This window comes from Capra hircus, chromosome 2 (genome assembly GCF_001704415.2).
Source record: "Capra hircus breed San Clemente chromosome 2, ASM170441v1, whole genome shotgun sequence".
Lineage (NCBI taxonomy): Eukaryota > Metazoa > Chordata > Mammalia > Artiodactyla > Bovidae > Capra > Capra hircus.
This window is the reverse complement of record NC_030809.1, coordinates 20,515,047-20,530,121: the sequence shown is the minus strand read 5'-3', so window position 1 is coordinate 20,530,121 and position 15,075 is coordinate 20,515,047. Positions and strand designations below refer to the sequence as shown.

Sequence of the window (15,075 nt, the reverse complement as noted above, 5' to 3'; positions counted from 1 at the left end):
GAGGTGGTCTGATGGAGTTGAAATAGAAGAGTGAGGGGTCTAAGCGCTGGTCCTGGGTACGCTCCCCACTGCCCACCCTCCCCCTTTTCCATCTGCCAAGTTGATGGGGCTGCTAACGTGCTTCTCCTTGACCATTCTCTCTGCTCCTCCATCCCAACAGAGCTGGCAAGCGTCTAAGGAAAGCAGCACCATCACCCTTTGCCATAATTGTCCCATACCTCTTGGACCATCGGGGCCAGGAGGTCCCTGATCTCCAGGCAGACCCGGGTCTGGAATGTCACCCTTAAGAGCTTTTCCTGGGGCACCTGGAGGACCAGGCGATCCAGCTCTCCCTGAGGAGGAATGTGTTCAGCTGTTAGTCTCACGACATTTGGGAGGTTTGGATGCAGTTATCGAGCTAAAGCATGCTGCTTTCTTACCTGGGGGTCCTGGGGGACCCGGGGGACCTCTTTCTCCGAAAGGTCCCGGAGGAGAAATTCCTGGGTTCCCAGGGTCTCCTGCCTCCCCTTTAGGGCCGGGAATTCCCACTGGACCTGGGGGGCCCATTTCATGCGAACCTTAATGAGGAAAACAGCATTAACACTGCATCTTCTCCTGGTGTGTCCCTGGCGTGGGGGCTGAAAAGGAACTGCTTCTCAGTGGGCACAGGACAGGAAAGGAGCACATTCTTCCGAGACCGACATTGTCCACAAGAGCGATCCGAATGGCTGCACAGTCTTCCGGGGGTCACTGTCCCCTCTCTTATGACCCATCACACCTGTCTAGCATAGCTCTGATTTATTTTTATGACTGTTTCCCAGATTTAAAAACACAATCGCTTAGTGACAATACCAACCCTTCAATCTCTACAATCGTTAAGAGAGAAACGAATGAGATGGAACAGTAAGTGATTGTGAATAAACTGGCTTGACATTTAAGATGGAAACTAGAAAATAAACAGAACCATTGTGGAGTTTCACGTTGAAAAGGCAGAACTCCACTGGTTTCTTGGAGAGGGCACACATCTTACCAGACTATTTGGAAGAGCCAATAACAATCCTAAGTGACCTAAATGACGTCTTGATCTTCCAAACCGTATAAACGTATAAACCATATAAACCCTTCCCAACTACAGATCCAAACCCAGCAGCACAACAGTTCAGTCCTTTTCTCACTGCCTCACAAATGTGCAAGTCTGCTTCTGACTACCTCGTCTGATTGCAAGCTCTTTTTCTGAGAAACGAGTGCAACCAATGTGAATTCTATTCAAATAACAGAACAAGCTAAGATGTTGATGATTAGCCTATTTGTGGCATCAAAAATAACAGCAATTTGTTCAGGTAATTTGTTTTCCCAGCAGGCCACTGAAGGATGCTGAAGTACTAATTAGACCCACGTGGTTGTACTCGGCATGACAATACATAAAACAATACTCCAGTATCCTGACTATTTATTTGTTATTCATAACATTTTGAAATCTAGCTCCACCTAAGTGATTATGCAGAATATGTTTAATAGATAGTCACACGCAGTATCAACAATAGGCACCATTAACCCGCCCTTCCTGCTTAAATTGGGTTTTCTCAAGTGCCCGTTTGATAAAGTGAAAGTGAAGTCGCTCAGTCTTGTCTGACTCTTTGCGACCCCATGGACTGTAGCCTACCAGGCTCCTCCCTCCATGGGATTCTCCAGGCAAGAGTACTGGAGTGGGTTGCCATTTTCCGTCTCCAGCCCGTTTGATAAGTCATCATCAAAACGAGAAACAGTTCCAACACGGTGAATCTAAGCTAAACCAGTGTCTCACTTTCGCACCCGTATCTTGTGAAGGGAGGAAACGCCAGTGGACTCTCATGGTTCGTTAACAGCTGTTCAGCCTCTTGCAAAGGTTCTCTCTTACCTGAAGCGCCTTTGCTGCCTTTCTGACCCTTCAAACCATGCAGGCCGTTCAGGCCGGGTGACCCAGAGGGACCTGAAACACATCACACGTCTGTGACCCACAGGGGAAGACCCTCCACGCACATTCTCTGACTGTTCCTCGCATGCACAGTCCAGGGGAAGGTTAACTGACGGGGACCCACAAATTCTCTAGGTGGGAACCATGAGACCTCACCATCTAAACATCACTAGGAAGGCAGAATCCACTCCAGGGGTCATCGCTAAACACGGTCATGTGATGGGTGTTTTCTGTTAACACAGACTGCTTAACATATACCTTTATATATCATATACTTAAATATTCTTTCCCATTATGGTTTATCATAGTAAAAGTGAAAGTGTTAGTGGCTCAGTCGTGTCCAACTCTGCAACCCCATGGACTATAGCCTGCCAGGCTCCTCTGTTCATGGAATTCTGCAGACAAGAATTCTGGAGTGGGTAGCCTTTCCCTTCTCCAGAGGATCTTCATGACCCAGGGATCAAACGAAGGTCTCTTGCACTGCAGGCAGATTCTTTACCATTAGAGCCATCAGGGAAGTATATATATAGTAAATTTTTTCCCATTATTCTTTATCATAGGATATTTAGTATAGTTCCTTGTGCTATACAGTAGGACCTTGTTGTTTATCCATTCTATGTATAACATCCTGCATCTGCTAACCCAACCTCCCACTCCATCCTTAACTTGGCATATATCCTAACACCTAACTTTATTTTTTCATAATGTGTTTTTTTTAATGTGGACCATTTTTAAAGTCTTTATTGAATTTGTTACAATATTTCTTGTGTTTTATGTCTTTGGCTGTGAGGGATGTGGGATCTTAGCTCTCCGACTGGGGCCTGAACCTGCACCCACTGCACTGGATGGTGAAGTCTTAACCACTGGACCGCCAGGGAACGAAGGCTCCCTTTCTTGGGTTTTAACACAGTTCTGTTAGTTTCTGACCATATCATGAATCTCTCTTTCTAGGCAGATACAGTCTAGAATTACTGAATCTTGGCATAGGAAATGACCTCCAACTTTACAACAAAAAAGTCATTCTAGATAAGAAAGAGATTGGGTGGAAGTAAATCCCTGCTTCCCTCCTCCCATGCCCAGAATCTTCCCTCTCCACCATAGTCTGCAGATTTTAATTTCATCACAATATACCTGGATAAATGTAGCAAGACAGCAAGGACAGGTGGGTCTGTGGCACACTGAGGAATGCGTATCCTGCTGATGTTTTTGAGCACTGTGCCATTCAGAGAGAACAGGCCTGCAGCTCAAATGTGGCTGCAGCTATTTCTCTGCCACCAATTCTGTCAAAGAGAACCTCTCTGATGCCTCTTTACAGAAACCAAATTTATTTCATGATGATCACTGAGAACTCCATTCTCTGTAACTGGATAGATCTCACTGATGCCTGCATCTCCTTCTAGAACTTTCTGTCAGATGTCACTAAGGAGCCATCTACTAATCTGGTGTGTGCACTTGGTCTCTCAGTCATGTCTAACTCTTTGCAACCCCATGAACTGGAGCCCCACAGGCTCCTCTGCCCATGGAGTTTTCCAGGCAAGAATACTGAAGAGGGTTCCATTTCTGCTCCAGGGGATCTTCTCAACCCAGGGATCGAGCCTGGGTCTCTTGTGTCTCCTGCATTGGCAGGTGGATTCTTTACCACTAGCACCACTTAGGAAGCCCAAAACAAACCACAAACTGTCACTGAGTGATACTGTGGGAAAATCCAAATGAACTCTTTTGTCAACCCAATATGTATTATATTGGGTTGGCCAAGAAGTTCATTCGGATTTTTCTGCATAAGATGTTATGGAAAACCCTGAACAAATTGCTTAGCCAATCCAATATAATATGTGCTATATGACATAAATATATAGATTTGTGGGGAGGAAGTAAAGGGAAGCAGGGAGAGAGGGAGGGAACAGACAAGTTACTAATCGATATGGAACATCCTGGCTGCTGAGTCTTCTGCCAAGAGCTCCACACATGTCCCACTGATGGATGCAGGAGAAGAATCTTCTCAGCCCCTGGTAACCTTCCCACTACATTAATGGATTTCCCATCCAGAAACTGTTCTTTCTCACCTAAGGCTAAAAGCCCCTCAGAGCACAGTTAGGCATTCATTCAGTTTGGGTCATGGCCCTTGAAATTGTGATAATCACACCTCTGCTTATGACTAACACCGAGAAGTGCCCTCACCAACCCCCATGACACCTACAGAGCTCCCTCTGGGCCTTTCTGCCCAACCTATCCCACTCTGTATAGCAGTCCTGTCTGTGATGACTGGCTGACTTTGGATAAATTAATTGAGTGCAAGATCAGGTCTTATTACTCCTTTTATTCCTGCACTTAGCATAGATCCTGACACACAGTAGGTGCTCAATAAATGTTTGTTGAGTGAGTGAGTGAATGAATGAGGAAATGACCAAGTCTAGAACAAGGAGGGTGAGGGACTGAACAGGGGGAGTTGCTGTTTATTGCTAAGTCATGTCCGACTCTTTGTGACCCCATGGATTGCAGCATGCCAGGCTTCCTCGTCCTTGACTATTTCCCAGAGTTTGCTCTAACTGATGTCCATTAGGTTGATGATACAATCCAACCATCTTATCCTCTTCTGTCCCCATTCTCCTCCTGCCCTCAAAATCTTTCCCAGCATTGGGGTCTTTCCCAGTAAGTCAACTCTTCACATCAGGTGGCCAAAGTATTGGAGCTTCATCTTCAGCATCAGTCCTTCTAATGAATATTCAAGGTTGATTTCCTTTAGGATTGACTGGTTTGATCTCCTTGCAGTCCAAGGGACTCTCAAGAGTCTTCTCCAGCACCACAATTCAAAAGGATCAGTTCTTTGGCGCTCACCCTTTTTCATAGTCCAACTCTCACATCCATACATGACTACTGAAAAAAACATACCTTTGACTATTCGGACCTTTGTTAGCAAAGTGATATCTCTGCTTTTTAATATGCTGTCTCGGTTTGTCAGAGTTTTCCTTCCAAAGAGCAAGTGTCTTTTAATTTCACACCTGCAGTCACTGTCCACAGTAATTTTGGAGCCCATGAAGATAAAATCTGTCACTATTTCCATTTTTTCCCCTTCTATTCGCCATGAAGTGGTGGGACTGGATGCCATGATCTTAGTTTTTTGAATGCTGAGTTTTAAGCCAGCTTTTTCACTCTCTTCTTTCACCTTCATCAAGAGGCTCTTTAGTTCCTCTTTGCTTTCTGTCATTAAAGTAGTATCATCTGCATATCTAAGGTTGTTGATATTTCTCCTAGTGAACTTGATTCCAGTCCAGCATTTCACATGATATGCTCTGCATATAAGTTAAATAATCAATATACAGCCTTGACATACTCCTTCCCCAATTTGGAACCAGTCCATTGTTCCACGTGTTGACCTGCATACAGTTTTCTCAGGAGACAGGTGAGGTGGTCCGGTATTCCCATCTCTTTAAGAATTTTCCACAGTTTGTTGTGATCCACACAGTCAAAGGCTTTAGTGTAGTCAATGAAACAGAAGCAGATGTTTTTCTGGAATGCCCTTGTTTTCTGTATAATCTAGCAAATATTGTCCCTTTGATCTCTGGTTCCTCTGCCTTTCTAAGTCGAGCCTGTACATCTGGAATTTCTCGGATCACATATGACTGAAGCCTAGCTTGAAGGATTTTGAGCATTACCTCGCTAGCATGGAAAATGAGTGCAATTGTACAGTAGTTGGCACATTGTTTGGCACTGCACACAACTTGGCATTCCAAATTTCTTTGGAATTGGAATGAAAACTAACCTTTTCCAGTGTTGTGGACACTGCTGAGTTTTCTAAATTTGCTGACATATTGAGTGCAGCACTTTGACAGCATCATCTTTTAGGATTGTAATCAAGGAGGGTGAGGGATTGAACGGGGTGAAAGAAAGCTATAAAAAAGAGTGAACTCCAATCTCTGTTTGCATCCAACATCTTTCACTGATAGATGTATAGGATGAGTAAGATTGGGGGAAGTTAATGTTATCCACTTATATATAAATAATTCAAGCACTCATTATTATTTCTTCATTAAGGTAAGTCCTCTGTAGACTTCTTATTGGAAGATGGAACAGTTCGTTGGTTCCACTCTATTTTTTGTCAATACTGGAAACAGTTATTCTATTTTAAAATCTTTAAAATCTAAACATTAAATTGGTACAAATGAGCCATAATTCTCTCAAAATCAAAAAAGGGGGGAATGCACTCCCATTTTCCCCAAAGCTCTTGTTTCCTAACCATTTTTGTCAGGTCTATCTGAGCTTGTTTTCCAATTCTCTTTTCTGCTTAGGAGCAAATGTTTCAAGTTTCCACCAAAAGAACACACAGACCTTCTTCATCTGCCAAATCTGGATATTTATTGCCATCTATCTGAAACAATAATACATTTTTTGAGACTACTCTGCTATTTCAACGTGTTTTGATCTCTAGCTTAAGCCACTGAGATTGATGGCTTGGGGACTTGGCTGGGGGTAGAATGTCTCAACTCCTGCCAACTCTCCATTGTCACATCAACACGTCCAAATCCTGCTCTGTCACAATTTCAGCCTCTCGCCATTGTTGAACTGGCCGACCCTTATCTGACCCAATGTTATCTTTCTAAATTGAATGCAGCTACATCTGGGTAGGGTTTTAAGGGCAATTTTTCCTTTTTTTTACTGAAAGCTTTTTATCCATCCCATCTCTAAATCAGAAAGTTGTTCATGCATAAAATACATACAGGGCAGATGAGAGGCAATTAGGCTCACAAAACACAGTCCTCGGTAATGAGGCTTTTTAAAATTCACCTCTCTGGTCATCCTCTGGCTTAACAACCATCATTTAAGGCTGCGTATCGCTGCACACACAGGCGAGGGCGTTCTCTAGTCGGAGAATCTGATCTCATCTCCCAACTATAAGCACAATTAAAGCTTCCATCTCTGTGAGCCAGCAGACCCGTGACTGGATGCCCACTCTGAAGTTTTCTTCTGTTGTCAAACTGAAAATGCTTCCCTATCCCCAGGAACCTTTCACAGTTTATACCTTTAATAGGGTGACCAACTTGTCCCTGTCTGCTGGTGGCTTGCCTAGTTCTAACACTGTGAATCCTATGTTCTGAGCATCTGCTCTGGCCAAGGCAAAGTGGGACAGCTGGTCACCCTAACTTGAAAGCTGCTGGGAAAGAGACCTTTCTTTGAGCCTCTAGGTAATAGCTGAACAAAGTGGAAAACTTCGCAAAACTGAAATAAGAAGGAATTCTTCTTTAATTCAGAAAATACACGAGTGCCTACTAAGGGAATGTACAAGAGCCTAATATAGGGCCCCCTAATCTTGAGCTTCAGCCCCGACATGTGCTTGGTGATGGGCACTGAGGAGACACGGGACTGACAGAGAAACCATCCCTGACTCAACAGAACAATCAGGCAATTACCTCAAGAGGGGTAAATGCTGTGGGGCAGGGTCAAGGAGGGGGCACCAGTTGTAAAAAGGGAGGATGTTTCTGATTTTCACAACTGTGAGGTGCTGGGCCTGTCTGTGCTGATAAAAGACATCTCTAGGTGCTTTGTTCTTATGAAACAGTTTACTTGCCATCAACCAAAATAACCCAGCCCACATTCTTTACATGCTCTCATGCCAAAGCTTATTATTTTAGGCTTCTATTATTACAGTCTCCTATGGGGCTCCCCAGGTGGCTCAGTGGTAAAGAATCTGCCTGCAATGCCACAGATGCAGGTTGGATCCCTAGGTCAGGAAGATCCCCTGGAGAAGGAAATGGCAATGCATTCCAATATTCTTGCCTGGGAAATCCCATGGACAGAGGAGCCTGGTGGGCTACAGTCCATGGGATGGCAAAGAATTGGACACAACTTAACAACTAAACAGCAGCAATGACGAATGCCTAACTAGGAATTGAGCATATATAGGTACTGGAAGTCTAAGCACCAAGCTATTTTTACCTATGTTGAAGTGAAAGTTTAAATCTGACGGAATATAAGCAGGACTCAGAATCCATATGGCCTGTTCTTAGTAGAGCAAACAACTTGGAGTTAGCAGCTGGTTTGTTCAAACAAGATAATCAGTCCCCCTGACTTATTTAGAACATACTTCAAATATTTAGTTTCTCAGTTCAAAGCATTTCTGCCAGAGTGTGGTTCATTTTCCTATCAGCATGATAAATGACAGCAATGGATTTATATTGTAGACGTTTTCATTCCTAAGAATGTATTTCACTGTTTTGTGGATTTAAAAAAAAAAAGACTGGTTGTTCACTGGGCTGTTTGCAGGGAAACACTGTCCCCACATGGCCAGGAAACATCACTGCAGCGTCCATCTGTAGACTGGGGTGTACATTTGGCTCAATTTATTCACTTCCTCACTCCTCCTCTTAGCAAACTTGTTTCATAGCACCGAATTACGATGTCATTGGAGATAATTTTGTTATTTGATCAAACTCACTAGCTATCAGTTTTTTAATAACCTATCATACTGAAGCTATGTGGTAAGTGCAAACGAATTCAAGGAAAGGAAGAGTCAACAATCACAACATGAGCCTTGTCATTTTAGTCAAGCTGAGTGTATAAAATGGCACCAGGGCTTCCCCGGTGGCTCAGGTGGTAAAGAATCTGCCTGCAATGCAGTCTACCCGGGTTTGATCCCTGGGTTGGGAAGATTCCCTGGAGAAGGGAATGGCAACCCACTCCAGTGTTCTGGCTTGGAGAAATCCATGGACAGAGGAGCCTGGTGAGCTACAGTCTATGGAATTGCAAAGAGTCAGACATTACTTAGTGACTAACATTTTCCATTTTCAGGACACTTGAAAATCCTTGCCATTTTACTATAGTCAGAGGGTAGGAAGAAGTGGAGATTCCATAGGAGTAAAACAATGGAAAACATTGTCTTCTGGTTCTTTACCAACTTAGTCTCTTAAACACTCAAAAAGGCACCAGAGAATACCCCAACAGAGTTGTAGGGTTTGTCACAGACAGGAAATAGCCACAGTAATCAGAGAAACTCTCAAAATTACAAAATTATTTTGCTTGGAATCCTAAATTTACCACCAATCACTGCACTTCACATTACTAAAAAGGCCAGTGAAGAGGAAGAACAGTGCAAAGATATCTCTGTACTGATGATGGGAGCGTGCCCTGGTCTAGTTATTTGGCAGCATAGAAATACATAAGTGTATACCAGCTCTTCAAAATAAATAACTTCCCTCTATCTATCTGACAAATGAAGAGGTGAGAGTGTAGAAAAATGTTACTTGGATTTTCAAAACAATAAACTGAGTGAGCCCCAAAGAAGGGATTTCCAGTTCTTCTAAGAGGAAGTACTCTTTATTTTACCAAAATTTACTGTACTTATGAGACAACTAAGGACTTCTCAGGTGGTGCTACTGGTAAAGAACCTGCCTACCCAAGCAGGAGACCCAAGTTCCTGGGTCGAGAGATCCCCTGGAGGAGGGTAGTGAAACCCACTCCAGTGATCTTGCCTGGAAAGTCCCATGGACAGAGGAGCCAGGTGGGCTACAGTCCATGGGGTCACAAAGTGTCTAAGCACACACGCACACACATGAGCCAACAAACAGAAGTGGGAAGAAAAGGGAGGAAGGAGATGGAGGGGTCTTGGTTATAGAAATCTAACCAAGTAAGGCTTGACCCTTCAATTGTTGACTGAGGTGAAGACAGACTCTCAACTTCATAGCTACTCATTCAATTGTTCACTCTTCCATTTCTCCATTAATTAAATAATTAATTATAGTTATTCACAAAAATAAATTTATAAATTGTAATTTTACTTTATAAATATATTTACATTTTTATTTATTTTTACAAATAAATACAATAAACCAACCAACAGACTTACTAGGAATCTACTTGTACCAAGGATTAAACCATAGTTCTTAAAATTAAAAAATCAAGCTACCATATGATTCTGCAATCCCACTCCTGAGCATATATCTGGAGAAAACCATAATTTGAAAAGACACATGCATCCCAGTGTTCACTGAAGCACTATTTACAATAGCCAAGACAAGGAAGCAGCCAAATGTCCAGCAACAGATAAATGCATAAAGAAGATGTGCTATACATATATATAGTGAAATATTACTCAGCCATTAAAAAAGAATGAAATAATGCCATTGGCGGCAGCATGGATCGACCTAGAGAGTATCATATTAAGTGAAGTAAGCCAGACAGTGAAAGACAAACATTATATGATAATGCTTATATGTAGTAAAAATAAATGATACAAAGGAACTTATATAGAAAACAGAAATAGAGGAGGGGACATATGTACACCTATGGCTGATTCATGTTGATGTATGGAAGAAACCAACACAACATTGGAAAGCAATTGTCCTCCAATTAAAAATAAATAATATTTTTTAAAAATAGAAATATAATATAGAAAACAAACTTATGGTTACAGAAAACAAACTCCAATTTAAAAATTAATTTATTTTAAAAAAAACAATAATGTCATAGGAGAAGTTTTAAAAAATTAAAAAATTAAAACTTAAAGAATAGATTATGTAGAAAATATTGACTGAGCTATTAAATGCTTAACTAGGAAAAAAAAAAAAGAAAACAAACTTAATGGTTTCCAATGGAGAAATGGGGGGAGGGATAAATTAGGAGTTTGGGATTAACATATGCACAATACTATATATAATATAATCAACAAGGACCTATGTATAGCACAGGAAGCTAATATCAATATTTTGTAATAACCTATATGGGAAAAGAATCTGAAAAAATAGATATATATGTATATATGATTGAATCACCTAAAACTAAGACAACACTGTAAATGAACTATAGTTCAATTCTTAAAAATGATTCTTGGTTTTTAAAGAAACTTATATTCTGGGATTTCCCTGGCAGTAGAGTGGTTAGGACTCCACGCTTCCAATGCAAGGGGCAGGAGGTCGGTCCCTGGTTGGGGAACTAGGACCCCACATGCCTCACGGTGTGGGCAAAAAATTTACAAAGTTTTTTAAATAAAAAAAAATTAAACGTTACATTCTGCTTGGTGAGAAAGACCTCTAAACAAAAATAAATGTGGTACAATGTAAGTATTTTGCTAGAGGTATACAAAAAGTACCATGGAAAAAAATATTTTTTCTGCAATGAAAAAACGGACTGAAAAGGAATTAGTACCATTGATGAATGGAGGGGTATGAGATTTGTTTACATATATTCCATTCTACTCTGTTCCACAAGACCTATATTATAACCAATCTACTACACTTTTAAAGGGATAAAAACTTAACCAGGACAAAAACATTTCCTCATCAAAGATAATGAACATGGGCTCCTCCTTCACCATAGCATCTTATTCTTTTCTCTTCCTTCTACTTTGCATAACTGGAAAATACACATTTCATATCTGTCTCCCCTTCTAAACTGTGAACTCCATGAAGGCAGTAACCTTGTCTGTTTTCTTCAACATTATGTGCCTAGTGTCTAACAGAGAAATCTAGGACACAAGAGCTTGACTCTGTGCGCTGAGAATAAATGCAAAGGCTCAAAAAATTATGGACAACAATGGGAGAAATGTCCTAAAAAATGAGCATCATTTTGGTAGAGCCGGTCAGGAGACTAGGCCAGTGCTGCCTGAGTAAGAAAGAAAAGGAGGTATCCATGTGCATCCTGGGAAAAGGGGGGCCCCAGAGCATGTCCCTGGGGTACGAGAGAGGCACTCTGCACTTGTGGGAGCATCACTGGCTAGAACTTTTTGAGGGGTCAGGGTTCCTTCCGACTTACCTTTTATTCCTGGAAGACCTGGTGCCCCTGGGTCCCCCACGATGCCTCTTGGTCCAGGATCCCCCACTTCTCCTGGGGGTCCCTGCAGCCCAGGCCCCCCTGGATTACCTGAGGACGACAGGGAGGTTTTGCAGGCATCCACCCCACTCCAGTACTCTTGCCTGGAAAATCCCATGGACTGAGGAGCCTGGTAGGCTGCGGTCCATAGGGTCGCGAAGAGTCAGACACGACTGAGCAACTTCACTTTCACTTTTCACTTTCATGCATTGGAGAAGGAAATGGCAACCCACTCCAGTGTTCTTGCCTGGAGAATCCCAGGGACGGGGGAGCCTGGTGGGCTGCTGTCTATGGGGTTGCACGGAGTCGGACATGACTGAAGTGACTTAGCAGCAGCAGGTGACATACAAGTTTCATTAACTTGGGAGACCATCTATATTTTTAATACATGGGTCCCTGGGATATTGTTTTATTACTTTTTCTTCCTTAACCTCCTAGTTTTAATCTCAAGAGGAGAAAATACACTTCAAATTAAAGTTGCCAATTTTGATTTGAAATTTTCACTTGATTCTGAATTGGCAGGAGGAGGAGCCGTTGAAATGTTGTGTTGAATGGGTGAGGTTTGTAGGCTAAAGAAGAGGAAACCAGCGTCCTGAATGGAAGAGGCCTCAGGGAAGGCTGGAGAGAAGCTTTTCTCTGTCAGCCCATCACTTTGCGCCTGGCATCCTCCTTGGATGAAGACACGTCTGTCTTCATTTGTTCCCAGACCACCCCAGTGAGATCAGTCTATCTCCAACTTAGGGGTCAGGGATAGGTATGTTTAAGTGACTTGTCCAGAGCCACAGGTCTGGGAAATGGCAGAGCCAGCTCTGGACCAGTCTAAAAGACAAGAGCTAGATGAGTGCCCAGGAAGTCTCCGGGCGCCTTTCACGTTACCTGGACATCCTGTTGGTCCAGAGAAGCCAGGAGGTCCTGGCCTTCCGGGTGGTCCTCCAGGACCTTGAGCACCAGGCAAGCCCTGCTCTCCAGATGCTCCCAACTGTCCTAAAGAAAGAAGGATCAAACATCTGAGTAGTTGCAGTTGCTCTCCAAAGCAGTGAATCTATGAAACCTCCAATTTCAGCTCTTTCTTTTCTACTCTTACTTTTATATACACACAATTTTTCTATTGAAAAGATAACATATAGGAAAAATTTAAAACAAAACACCTATAATCCCACCAACTTAACACAGTATTTCATATGTATAACATTGTGCAAATAAGGCCTCCAATTTTATATTCTGATTTTTAATTAGCATTGTATCATAAGTAATCTTCCAAGCTTCATATCATTTTCCTAGTTATTGTTTTGAAACAACTGGCTGATAGCTTATTGAGTTAACCCTAATTAAATTAATTAACTAATTTTCTCTACTATTGGCCATCTGAGTTATTTCTAACTCTCACTGTTATGCATAACGATCTTTATATATTTTCAATCAATTTTTTTCTCCTATTAAATTGTTTCCTTAGGAAAAATTCCTGGGAGTAGAATTTTTAGGTAAGAGAGTCTGATATTTTGGTTGTTTTTAATGCATTTTTAAGGGCTGAAGTATTTTAAAGTAAATCACAGACATCATGGAATTTCATCCCTAAATATCTCAGGAGGTATGTCTGAAAACATAAGAACATTTTCCTATGTGGCCAAAATAACATCATCACAGCCAAGAAAATTAATCATGTTCAATACTCATTCCATGCTTGAGTTGCCTCAATTGTCCTCTTAATGTCCTTCACAGCTGGTTTGTCCTCACTGGGTCCCCTTCCAGAACCACATATTACATCTGGTGGATACATCTACTAGGTTAAAAAAAAAAAAATCGACCATGGTCCCCTTCTCAGGACAATGACATGCTGAAGAGGAAGGCTCAGCTGCTTTTAGTGTTCAAGAACAGACCATTCAGCATTTGGTTCTTGAAAGAGGTTGCCTAGTGGTTTGGGATAAAGTCTCCATCAACTCACATCACCACACATAACCCACCCACAGCCCTACAACTCCAAGAGCATAGCATATGCTCACTGGAGACTTTTTAGTTTTGGGATTTGTCTTCTTGCTAATCTAGTAAGAATGAAATGATACTTCAGACTCTAAGTCATATTTGATTACTAGGAAGGTTGACTTCGCCATGTATTTATTCATTATCTATGCCTGTAATACAATTTATATTTATAGGATAAACCAATAGTCTGTGCCAAAATTCATCAGTTGAATCTGCAAATAAATTACATGGTATTGTATTTACAAACCCATGGAGGTCATAGTCACTATTCTAAAACACAAGAAATAGCCTGCGTTAGTCTATACTTGTTCCTGACCAAATTTAAGATCTATGAGCTTCACTGTGTGTTGCTTCATTTATTCTGAAAATATCCCTGCAGTAAAGGTGTTGGTTGTATTAGTTGCTCAGTAATGTCCAACTCTCTGCAACTATAGCCTGTCAGGCTTCTCTCATGAAATTCTCTAGGCAAGAATACTGGAGTGGGTTGCTATTTCCTTCTCCATGGGATCTTCCTGACCCAGGTATCAAACCCAGGTCTTTTGCATTGTGGGGAGATTCTTTACCATCTGAGGGCAGCATTTTTCTATTTGCAAATGAAAGTTGTTCAGTCGCTAAGTCATGTCCGACTCTTTTGCAACCCCATGAACTATAGCCTGCCAGGGTTCCTCTGTCCATGGGATTTCCCAGGCAAGAATACTGAGTGGGTTACCATTTCCTTCTCCAGGGAAATATTCCCTACCCAGGGATCGAACCCATGTCTCCTGCACTGGCGAGCAGATTCTTTACCACTGAGCCACCAGGGAAGCCCTTTTGCAAATGAAAAAACTGAACTATTAAAGGCTTGCCTCTCCAATCACAGTTGTATTAAGAACAACTTCTGAGTTAATCTCTACTGTATTTGCTCTCTGAAACAAAGGAAGGGGAGGTAGAACTGAGCCCAGTACAATCATATAAAGTCCCCTGAGACAGGCTGCAGGTCCATGCCTTCTTGTTAGGCTTGTTCAAATTCAATCCAGCTCTTTTTCCCGTCAATGAAAATTGCATGTTTAGGTAAACTCTGTGCTAGTACATAAAGTATGATGTAACTTTAAAAATTTAAGCAAAAGCTATGGCATTTGGGAAAGGGAATGATTTAAATGGTGATAACCACAGGACACCAGGGAAATAACACCAAGGCAAATTTTCTTGAAAAAGTGAGCCTATACATAACATAACTCTGCTTTATGATTTTTAACTTAAAATATTAGGTAATATAAAAGGTCTCCATTTTGGACTATTTTCAGCTCATGAAATCTTACTTTCTTAAAGGTTTTACATAAAAATAGCAGTAAGTGTGGAAAGATTTCTTCATGTTTTGCTGATGA

The 15,075-nt window shown here is 41.7% G+C and overlaps 1 protein-coding gene across 3 annotated transcripts in view; it reads right to left on the bottom strand.

The window, feature by feature from the left end:
- The window catches only part of COL4A4 (collagen type IV alpha 4 chain), a 146,338-nt gene that overhangs the window by 23,495 nt on the left and 107,768 nt on the right, over positions 1 to 15,075 (bottom strand). For all 3 annotated transcript variants that reach the window (XM_018058850.1, XM_018058852.1, XM_018058849.1), the window contains exons 36-40: positions 12,608 to 12,715; positions 11,675 to 11,782; positions 1,877 to 1,948; positions 420 to 557; positions 219 to 332 (exon numbers count right to left, since the gene is read on the bottom strand). In XM_018058850.1, coding sequence (XP_017914339.1) covers positions 219 to 332; positions 420 to 557; positions 1,877 to 1,948; positions 11,675 to 11,782; positions 12,608 to 12,715 — 540 coding nt within the window. The remainder of the gene's footprint in view (positions 1 to 218; positions 333 to 419; positions 558 to 1,876; positions 1,949 to 11,674; positions 11,783 to 12,607; positions 12,716 to 15,075) is intronic.